This window comes from Mercenaria mercenaria, chromosome 10, assembly GCF_021730395.1.
Source record: "Mercenaria mercenaria strain notata chromosome 10, MADL_Memer_1, whole genome shotgun sequence".
Lineage (NCBI taxonomy): Eukaryota > Metazoa > Mollusca > Bivalvia > Venerida > Veneridae > Mercenaria > Mercenaria mercenaria.
In genome coordinates this window covers 1,856,008-1,868,060 of record NC_069370.1, presented here as the reverse complement: position 1 = coordinate 1,868,060, position 12,053 = coordinate 1,856,008, and the positions used below count along the sequence as shown (strand labels likewise).

Sequence of the window (12,053 nt, the reverse complement as noted above, 5' to 3'; positions counted from 1 at the left end):
CAAATTTTAAAAACTTTTACCGTGCCGTTTTTTGTAAATTTTGTATAATTTATGGAATTTCCTCAAGCTCAAGTAGAGACAAATTTCAATGTGATGGCCACTGTCTAAAACGTTTGCAGAGAATTCATTACAGCATTAATTTTGATAAAAGAAACATCAAACTACTGTTAAACAATTATAAAACACAAAATAAAACTGTAAATATCATTTTTTTAGGATGCCTTAAGTAAACAGATTTAATGAGACAGAATTTTAACTCCAACATTGAAAAATTCAGGTCGAATCCTGTGGGTTTGTTTTGAATTTTGCTCACTTCATTCAAAAATAACCTTTGGACTAAAGTAAAACCTACCTGCATTTCTTCCACAATATTTAATCTAAAGAATGAAGGCCAAATAGAGAACTTTTACCGCATGTAACTCAGTATTTTTAAAGATGTCTAACTCTTCCCCTCCTGATTCAGAGGTAAATTCACTTTGAACAGCAAGAAATCTCTTATAAAATGAAAATTTTCCACTTTTGTACAATACATCCATAATAAGTCTTGAAAGAAGTAAACACTTAGTAGAAAAAGGAAAATATGGAGAAAAAAATTTTGGTCCCAGTGGGGCTTGAACCTACGCCCTCCTGAAAATTGCAGTCAAAGTAGGCTTATGGTAGGAATTGAATACTCTTCAAAAAAAGAGGTACTCTACTACGGGTCCAATACCTTAATGCTCAGACTTTGTGATACATGCCTATCTGCTTTAAAAGGGATAAAATATTGCACAAACAGCTCTTTCAAAGATTGAACGTCATAGTATGCACTGCGCTGAGGAGCGAAGTCCACACAATCGATTAAAATATGTTTAATAGTAAGTGGTGTTTGACATGGTACACATTCAGGTTGATCTTCTTTGTTCAGAAGTTTAGAATGAGTCAAACGGGTATGACCTATACCACAATGAGAAAGAACAACTTCGTCCCTGCGAACAGATCTGTTCCCTTGGTGTCATTCACCTAAAATAGGTTTTATAGGGTAGCAACAGTTTTTTGCAATAAATGTATACACATAATGAAACGCACCTACGCTTCCACGCGGGTTTTACTCGTGCTGTTTGAGCATTCGTTTGAATAATTATACTTAAAATATTCCAGATCTGTCTCATTTTTTTTCATGCATAGAAGCGTTGGAACAATCATTTTCTATGTAGATAATTACAGACATTCTATCATTTAGAATCACGGAAATGTGTTTATAAAAGACTACATTTATTTTTCGTCTATGGTATAAATAAAGTTTCTACAAAGCCAGTTTAATAGAATATTATGATTTAAATGAAATTGTAATATAAGGATTTAAGTTGAAGACATTGAGGGAATTCTTTTTACAATGTTCTTAACTTTAAATTTAGTTTTCATACAAAGTTTTTTTTTGTAATTTTGCTTGGATGGAATTTTGTGAAAGCTTAAATCAGTATTATATGGTAATATTCAGTGTCTGGATATATTATACATTTGGACGAACTCATCTATCGCATTGTATATTTCTTTTTTTTTGAAATATATAATATTGGAGCGAAGGGCGTCCTTCGCTCGATTCGTCCATCTATCCTTTGACTTTGTCGCCAAGTCTAACGTCAATATCCCGGGCCACTATGAGGTCAAATGTCAAATGGCTTCGAACGTGTCCATTTCATACTTTGATGGTCATCACAAAACTAGCAACCCGACGACGGAGAGGAAGCCCTCAGTATTGAAGTGATGTCTAGGGGTACTAATCACTTTCATTAATAGTTCTTGCTGTTTTATATTCTTCTTAGTTACGCCAGGCTCGTAGCGTTAAATGCTATTACTTTTACTATGAGGTCCGATGAAAATTTATAAAAGTGTCACTTTATCATGTTGAAACTGACCCTTATGAGATAAGTATTTTCCATTCCTTAAGCGTTCTGAAAGTACTTGAGACAAGGCCAGAAGTCTTATCTGATTTATTAAATACATTGTCGTAATAAAATACTCCAGACGGCCCCCAGCTTTACAGAAATGATGTACGAAAGAATTGTTCCAGTACTGGTAAGTATTATTTTTAAGTTTCAACAAGACATTTCAATGACATTTATTTGAATTATTTATGTGTGAAGAGATATCCGTATTGTCGTACATTATGCAGTAAAGAAAGAATGTTACTTGCATCTTAATATTTGATGGGTATAAATGTTATGCGTATAAACATTAAGAACATTAGAACATGAGGTTTTGTTTCTAGACCATTATTGCATCGGCAATTTCCTTATATCTTTTATATCTTTTTTTTTACTTTGTTGTTGTACGCTCAGGAGGTCAGTCCCTTTACTTACCGAACGTGTTCTTTCTCACTTCACATTTCTCTCTGTCTCACTCTCCATTATGAGAGACTTTGCTCATCTTTTTTCTATGTCCACATTTGGGATTTTAACTGTGTATTTACCATTATGTTTCACGACATAGTTCCTATTTTTTATTAATGCAGAAATAAATGTATCACGTACTCGCTCGATGACAAACCATTGCGTGAATTGATTATTTCATTTAATTACAGGTCTCTTTAATCATATGTTTGCATCACGGCGTTTTAGCGAGCCAATGTCCAGACAGAGCATGTACGTATCGAATAATTATATCATAAGCAGTTTCGTACTTATCTAGAATTCATTTTAGATAACTCGTTGTTAGTTCTGTTGTTGGTGCTTGTGTTGGTGTTGAGGTGCTGATGGTGATTTTAAGTCACATCAACGCAATTCAGGTCATACAGCAATTTTCCAGATAGTAATGGTATCTAAAGACTCTAAAGTTTATGTCAGGCACGGGAGGTTACCTGCATCTGGAACAACCGACCGTTCGCGAATTCATACCTACAGTAGTGAAGGGCAAGCCATTAAAAGCCAACAACCTTAATCACTCGCCCATGGTGCCGCTTTTAAGTCATCGTTGGGTAAATAGCATATTTAAGAATACCGTTCAGCACTTGAAGAGTTCGCTCACGAACTTTATGTTCCAGCGTCATGAAATAGCTTTACAAGTTCATGTGTGTAACAGCAGAATACTTAAACGAAAGAAATTGTAGGATCCAAATCAATCAAAAGAAGTGCAAGACTGCATTCTTGGTATGTGTTTATTCCTGTTGTATCTTTATCCTTATTTCCAAATCATAAATCTGCTTGTTTGAGAATCAGTCTGTTCTGTTTCTTCTCTACTCCAACACTGGTTAACTTAAATTCAAACGTCTAAAAATTTAATGCCAAAATAATCATAATCTTTTCTTAATTAAATGCCAACGTTAGATGTTTATTCATTTTCTAGGCAATAGGCATGGACGTTTAAGCTTAGTGGACCCGTAATGTCTTTCGGCAATTACCGTACGATAACATATTATCTGTATGCGATTTCGGCATTCTCCGGCATTCTCCGGCTGGTTGCTCGTATGGACTATATAAGCATCCGGGGAATACCGAAATAGCGTTAGGAAATACGAAATCGAACGTAAATTGCCGAGTGTCAGTACGGGTCCGCTTTCTTAAATATATGTTGTTAACAAGATGACGTGTTTTAGTAAAATATTTGACAACATAGCAAGTGAAATGAATTACAAAATACATACATCACACAATGAATGATCGTTTCCTAGATTATTTGATTAAAGCTGAATTACAATTTTTATCACTCAAATTCTTGAGCACTTGCTGACTTAAGTTTATACTAATTTATTTTAGCTCGATTGTGATGAAAGCTTCAAGCTTATTTGAACCATTCTCGAGACCGCTTCCTGGAAAAACTAGTACTGGTGTCATATGAGAAGGCATAGTCGTGCCCCAAGCGGGGTTCAAACTCACGACTCCCGGGTTGAGCGGCCGACACCTTAACCACTAGACCACCGCTCCCCTTGGCTTTATTACCACAATTGTTATAACTATTTTTCACAGCTTCTGTTGGTAAAGAGTTTATGTTTGGAGTGTGTGGAGTACCTGACACTTCACAACTTTACGTCTATATGGCTTCAACGTCAAACACGCCTGCACAAGTGAGGATTACAGCCCCTTTCAATAACTACGACAGCCAGCATACGGTTTCAAATAAAACAGTTGTCAGTTTGTCTACTTCGCTAATTCAATCAGAAAGCGGGCGTCAATTCAAAGGTATCGAAATAAATTCGGATATTGACATATCAGTTTCCGTCATCCCTTATTCCAGTTACTATGACACAGAGGGATTTCTTGTTCTACCTACTTCTGCACTATCTACTAGATATGTAGCCGCATCATATCACCCTTACAGTTCGTACAAAAACGAAATATTAGTTGCCGGCATTGACGGTAACACCGACGTTACATTTAACTACACCACCGATGGAAAAAGCTACACAACAGCTAAAGTGCGTCTACAGAAATTCCAGACATACCAACTTCTAGTAAATCACGACTTAAGTGGAGCTGTTATAACAAGCAACAAACCAATTGCGGTATTTGCAGGATCCGCTTACAGCCAAATTCCGGTTGGCATAGGTACCTATAATTACATAGTAGAACAAATGATTCCAACCAAGTACTGGGACAAACAATACATCGTTCCTCCATTTTATCCTCATAATTATTATATTGTTAAGGTGTTTGCTGATGAGGACAATACGGAGATACAGTACTATAACAGTACTAAACACTTCGCAGCGTACATGGACAAGGGATCCTTCGTCGAAATACTACTTGGTTCAGAGCCAGTTGTAATCCTTTCTACGAAACCAGTAAGTGTGATTCAGTACTTTCACGACGGAGAAAACATGTATGGTAACCCATTTATGACCACGGTACAAGGACTTGGGCAGTACCTATCCTCGTACAAATTTTATACAGAAAATTTTGACAGTACAACTAGCACAATTGCAGTAACAGTAAAAAGAAATGACAGCAGTGGACTTATATTAAATGGAAAATCAATGTCATCGTGGAGTGCTAAGACTCGCAATGTATCACGTCCAGTGGAGGATTATGTCACTTTGTTTGTTAACATCTCATACAACACATTCTACAACATTCATCACACCGGTGGTATCAAATTTGGTGCAACATTGTACGGAAGATTTCACCCTTATACCGCATACGGATATCCATTGCAGCTTGCACTATCCAATATCGGTATGGATAATTGACATACCTGTATCTTAGTCATTTCTTTTGTGCTTTATTTTGTTACATTGCAATTTTCTCGAACATTTGCGCAATGACGTATTTATCGACATTTCTTATTTTTTATTGAAATTTTGTGTTAAAATGTTCATGAAAACGCTCAATCATGCTTTATAGGCCTACTTTTTATAAGTTCTCTGATCAAATCTGTATTTGTCAGTTGGTTACATAACTTATATACATATAAATTTATTTCCATGTATTTAGTAAAATTGTTTGGTGAAATTCTTCTTTTAAGAATGTACGACAACAACCAATATCCCAGGTGTCATTCCGTCACATCATAACAACACAAATGGAGGTCATCATGTCTATGAAATAGGTAAGTTTCAGTTTCAGTTTAACTATTAACAGATCACTTGATACTAGGGTTAAGTGAAGAAGGATTGCTTTGGCTATTGAAATGCTTAAAAGATCTCTCACATTTAATTCTGCTTAAGGTAGAGTCTGCTCAAAGCGAGATTAACAGAGGCATGCACTTACTTACCAATACCATATCTAATAAGAAACAGCTCTTTAAACAGTAACAATAGAAATATTTCTCATTCCATTCTACATTTAAGCAAGCGTAACTACTGTTGTGATATAAGTATTCTGTAGTGTTCCGACAATATAATATGACTGACTATGTGAACATTTAAATCTTTTGTTTATTGCTACTATCTTTATTCGCAAATGATATAGCAGTTAAGAGAAATTGAAGCGAGGATAAAGGGCAACCTCATTAATCTTAACTCCATATTATCTAGTTATACATGTAGTATGTTTTATTTAGAAGATACTCTTTACACACAGGAAATGGTACATGGTGTTTTCAGTGTGAAAATATGTCACATCTCCAGTACTGCGATAAAGTAACACGTTGCCACACCCAAAAGGAGGTATATGTAATGCAATCTTACTCCTTACAGGTCACATAATACCTAACAAGTTTAGTTTAGTACAACATCGCTTATAAGATTTGTTAAGTTATTCCTTAAGAAAACCATCCTATAAAGAATGATAACAAGAACATTAAACAAGAAACCGACACGCTCAAAGAACACATTGCTGTTATACTGAAACCTCTTAACAAGGTATGTATTGATGTCATAAAATATTCACAAAAAGTACACGGACAAGTAAAAAGATAAAACAATTAACAATGAAGTAGGAGCAATAGCAAATACACCACTGGATAGTGCAAATACCAGTGACACTCTTAACTCCAATATGTTCCAAAGTTGCAGAATATTGTAGATAAAAGTTGTTCCATTACATGCGTAATGGTCCTGCTAAACTAAAAATGCTATTCTAAATTTATATAAAAAGAAAGCCCTGATGAACCATAATACGAATGTATTCAATGAATTTGCAGAAAGCAGATCATCAAGGGAAATATCATTAAAGTCTCGATGAAACAAACCAGTTGAAAGATATCAAAGCAGCCTTGTCTCAGTGGGCTTTTAGAACTATCATGAATGAACATGTTTGTGTTATACATGCAATAACACGTAAAAATGTTAATACCACAGAGTTCATTTTCTGTTCTGCAACTGCTTAGGTATGCTACATACAACGATACACAAGAAGCAACAATGTACAGTTATACAGGTCAGGATGTATGCCAAGAAACGTAAGTTGCACTGCTACAATCGTCCAAATGATCCAAATACAGATCAGCTTAATACAGTGAGGCACGACTGCACTTTAAACTCCTACCTCCAAGGAGAGAGCCACGCCTCACTTAAATAACTTTTAAACTGGATTTTTTTACCAGAATATATAAGATTCATAACTTACAAGTATTGTAAGTAAATTGTGAAATCTTTCCAAGTTTCGAAAAGAATTACATAAAATCACTTTAATATTAAAGAAAATACATTGCATAAATAATAGTTTTCTTCTTATTTTTGAAATAAGGCATGTGAAAATTATTAGACCAAGAAGAGTGTCAGCAGTGCTGTAACGGTAGTTTCTGTAATGTTTCAGAGATTTTAAAGTTATGGAAGCAAAGTAACATTCTGTAATGGTTCATGTGTTGTAAAGTTATGGAAAATATACAGGGACCGTGTAGGCTATCAAAAATATTGTAGCAATAGCTTTTATAATGTTTCAGACGTGTCAAAGTTATGGGGATCAAATAGACTGTCAGCAGTGCTGTAACGGTAGTTTCTGTAATGTAGCAGGATGTGGAGACGATGGTAAGCCTATTTGATTTATTATTCAAAACTTAGTAAGCTAAATTGACAAGTTAAAAACAGGCAAATCGTTCTATTTGGCTTACGCCCAAATTAATTATTACAGTGCTGAAAACGACAGTGGGCGAATTTCATTTATGAAGAAGATAAGTGCCTTAGTTTTTTTTTACCTAAACCTGTGCAGAAACCAAATAGTCCTCTTTGTTTTTATAGTTGTTTCTCAATTCAGACAAGACTATTTTATGAAAAATTGCACAACGTTACACTGCTTGTTGTTAAAGCCCACCGACTGTTTTCCGTAGTTATCCCTTTAAACGAAACATTTCAACAACAAGCTACTTAGTATTCACGTGTATACATTCAGTGTTCATTTTGAAGCACATAGTTCCCGAGTAAATGATTTAACTTAATTTACACAAAATAGGCCTGCCAAGTTTTCAGAGTAGAGGACCATTTTGCTTCGACTGTGAACACCAAGGAGCAGACGAAGTTTGCCAGACGATACAGATGTGTCGTCTTGATCAGGTAATGCAAGATGTTTTGATTTTTTGTAAACGGTTTACCTGATGTACTAATTTTTCGAAGTCCAAATTCAGTGCGTTTTGGATAAAAATATGACATCACTTTTGTATAGCTTTACATCAACTTAACTTATAAAATTTGTCCTTAGATCTAATTGTTCGCTCAAAGAAGTGTTGCTTCAACTTCTCACTACTTACAGAATAATATCTCGCACTAAAAGTTTATCTGACGCATTTGTTTCACCTGGTGTAGAGATAGTACCTAAGTTTTTCAAATCATAGGTTTGAAGTTAAAAAGCTTTGAAATGAAGACAAATGTCCATATATTTCTCAAAAACAGAAATATAGACAATATTTTAACCAGAAGTGTGGAGTTATGAGCATTTAATATTTTCATGTTAACGAAAATTTTGTGATCAAGGAAATGTAACTCTTCTTGAACATGGAGAGCAGAAACATCAAAGGGACATAATATAGTCAATATTTTCTTTTGGGTGCATCTGATTTAATTTTCAATTTTTATCTGGATTGCTAAATAACGATCCATGATACTGTGTGCTAAAAAATTAGAACATCTGGAACAGTCTATTAACAGCAAAACTATGCTTTAGCAGAATCTAAATAGTTAAGCTCTAACTGGGACTCGAACCCAGGACCTCTCACACCTAATGCAGACACTCTACCACTTCCCTATAACAGCAGTAGCTAATAGCTATGCAGTTTAATTGCTGAATTACATTGCATGAACTGGAACAATAATCGGTGAACTCCGGATTATCGGCATATTCGCTTTGCTACCTAACGGCAAATTTTGTGTAAAGAAAAAATATAATCTAATGCTGCCAACGTCATAATCGGTCAAATTTGCCCAAATTTCTCTGACGTGTTGTTCAGAGTATGAACTTATTAACTGGTAGTACCAGTGAAATATTACTTACACTGAATCTTTTATATTTGCCCTTTTTGCAGCTGTCGAACGGCAAAGACGGTGAGTTTTGTCCAAATATAAGTAATTATTTTACCAGTTTTGAGAGGATTTCAATTGATGGGAAATTACAGTTACAAACTAAATACCTTTCTGCAACACATGGAGTCATTAGCATTCACTGTCAATCAGTATTATGACTAAGATCGACTGTCATTCATTCATTTCAAAGTTTCATAGACAGAGTCCGCTGTTTACATTTTTATCGTAACCGGTGCACTTGTAAAAATCACTTTAGTTTTTAAAATCAAAGTATGCGAAGAGCTATGGTACGGTCTCTACCTGGTGTAATTTTGTTGTATTCGCTTGTACAGCTATTGCTTATGTTTGTTTAATTACACTTTTCTTGTAACTCCTACACATTTTGCAACGTTGTCGTAAGTTTGAACAGGTCACGTGACATTATATCCCAATGCATGACATGACGATGATCAAGTGAAAACGTTCAACTGTTTTACAGTTTTACTTTTGTGTAATGTCAAGTATTGCTTCCAAAATGGCATTTGTGGACAAATAAAGCAACGATTGTCTACTATGAATACTCAATTTCCTCAAGGGCAATGTATTTTCGGAGAAAGCAATCCCTTGTTGAATGCCTTAGATCCACATATAAATAAATGTCCAAAACGTGCATGGTGCTAAATGTCTAACCATAAATAAAAGCCCCTAAAACTATCAGACTATGTGGCGTTCCGTATTGATGTGTATAAGCACTTCAATTTTAACATGGTAGTTTGTTAAAAGGATTGATTCCTTTATTTCCTGGTTTTTATGCAAAATATGCAAAATGTAAGTAAGCTTTATCTAACAGTTTGACTTCAGTGTGCCAACTGGATATCTGTAAGCAAATCTAGCAACTGATTCTAATAAATTGTATACATGCATGAAACCTAGAAAACAAAAAGGAATTATTTCTAATTTATTTGCTACATACAGGTTTGCAAAATAGAGACATATGAATGGGGTAGTGGCTATCACAACATCATGGGCTGTGCTGACAACCAGGTATGTAAACGATTTGCTGTATTTGATACAGGAGAAGTTAATGACAGGTATAAGCTATGAACAGGCATATCAAACCGAGTCTAGAATTTGTGCTGGCTTGCGTTCAATTTTCTTCAATGAATTTTCTAACAGATTTTGTTAAGTCTTTAAGTGCAATGTAGTGGCTGTAGAAATCTCCCATTACTTGGAGTGTTGTTTATGGTCCTTTGGGAGCATGGAAAGGCTAATAGAATTTCGCTAAAGCCGGTGCTAATGGCCGTAGAATGCTGCACATTTCACAAACTCTGATGAACAGACTCTGTCAAACCAAGTCTACTATTACATTGCTTGACTTTTTTCTATGCGTTTGAGGGGTCTTCTTACAAAATTTATAAATGAGGTTATCAAACTTGTCTTAATATGCTCCGCATTTAAAGTCAGATTAATCTGATTAAATATCAAAAATAAGATGTACAATTTTGTTTGTGAATTCTTCTGGAAAAACTATTAATATCATTATGATGACATGTTTAGTTCTGTAAAGCCAAGAGAGAGGTACGTGAAACTCATGCACGTCATGCTCCGGTGTGCTACCACTGCTGCCACTCTGACTTCTGTAACATGAATTGCACCGCCGCACATTTTCAACAAGTCGTCGGTATGTCACCATATGTTTTCTTGTAATTACGGAATTGAATATTACTTATATAAATATATATTTGTGATACAGCAAGAAAACTTCGTTATTACAAAAATAAATTTCTAGATTTGCACAACGGTTCATACGCAAAAAGACATTTTGGTTGTCGGGTAAAGATAAATGCATATATATAGTAGGTGTGTAACATAACACTAAATAATCAAATTTCAAGATCAATTACAGGATGCATAATATCATTTTTTCAGTTCACCATTGCTCAAACGCCAGTGTACACGTTTTAAGAAGGCACTATGAGCATTAACAAATCCAGAATAAACCTAAACCAATCATAAAGTAATATTCGCTTGGTTTTCTTTATTAATCTTCATGTGTTATAGCAGTCTCAAACATTTTGACAGTGATTTGAATATATGACTTTTGAATATATTTGAACAGACTCAATCAAACCGAGTCTGCAATTTTCACTGTTTGCCTTGTTTTCGGTGCTTCCGAGGGATCTACTTTTCAGATTTTATTAATATTGTTTTCTATTTCAGGGTAGACTTGCTTCTAGACTTGTTTCTGGAATGATGATTTCATTACTTAAGTTCTTCAAATATATAAATAAACTAAGTGTTAACTTATTCAGTCAGTTCTGTTGTTTTTGTTGATACTAACATTACCAGTGCAAATTTTCAGCAACCCGCCCAACGCTCCTTCCGCACGAATGTCTGTGTATCTATTTAACAAAAAGCTATTTCATACATCTGGATTCTTTTGGGGTAAATTTAACCAAATATAGACGTACATCATAATGTCCTGGCCAAAATAATGAACCTTTAGAGTAATATCAGCTGCCCAGTCAGTGCCCTCACATTAAAATACACAATTTTGGCGATGTTTAAATCTGCGAGGTTTTCGATCTTGTTTAGCGGTTATGACAAGAATATATAGTCATATCCTAAACACACGCGTAGTTATACGACTTGGCTACCGTTTAAGACCAAAGTCAATTATGTGAGTTAGTTATAGAGGTGGAGATATTTCAGAGATGTCTGGACAGTGTTCGAATTTAAATACTAGTAGGTAACTATTTTGACCATATCTGGAGGTTTATGACCTGGTTCGAGCCCCTACATGCGTAACAGATAACCATACTTTAATTAATATATAGGTTTATGTCCTCCTTGCAGTTTAAAACAAATATACATTATCTGAATAGCTCAAAATACCAGGGCAGCTCATACATGGATGTATGCTATGGTATTTTATTAATAAGTACATGAAGATGCTATGTTACGTTTTGGTTTTACCTGCCGGTTACCTACTAGTACAATATATGAATGCAAAGGTACAATAATCCACTTTAAACCTTGTATGTGTGTAGTTAACCTGGTAAGGGCTTCTAATTTGGGAGGGGGGATAGCTACAAGGCCATGGTATATCTTTTAGATCATGATGAGCTTGGAGTCTAGACGTCTATTCTCAAGCGTGCGCCAGTCAAGGGTGTTTTGCATTTGTGTTACGCTGGAGTAACGGGAGTAA

General features: G+C 35.0%; 2 protein-coding genes across 2 annotated transcripts in view; one reads left to right on the top strand and one right to left on the bottom strand.

Moving 5' to 3' along the window:
• LOC123560550 (uncharacterized) overlaps positions 1-12,053 on the bottom strand; it is a 68,872-nt gene that overhangs the window by 34,971 nt on the left and 21,848 nt on the right. The gene's annotated exons all lie outside the window — the stretch shown is intronic.
• On the top strand, positions 1,941-10,641 carry LOC123560552 (uncharacterized). Its single transcript, XM_053552106.1, has 10 exons — positions 1,941-2,055; positions 2,561-2,621; positions 3,942-5,147; positions 5,437-5,520; positions 5,994-6,079; positions 6,742-6,813; positions 7,297-7,381; positions 7,803-7,903; positions 9,821-9,889; positions 10,403-10,641. The coding sequence occupies exons 1-10, from the start codon at positions 2,026-2,028 to the stop codon at positions 10,550-10,552; spliced, it is 1,944 nt and encodes a 647-aa protein (XP_053408081.1). The 5' UTR covers positions 1,941-2,025; the 3' UTR covers positions 10,553-10,641.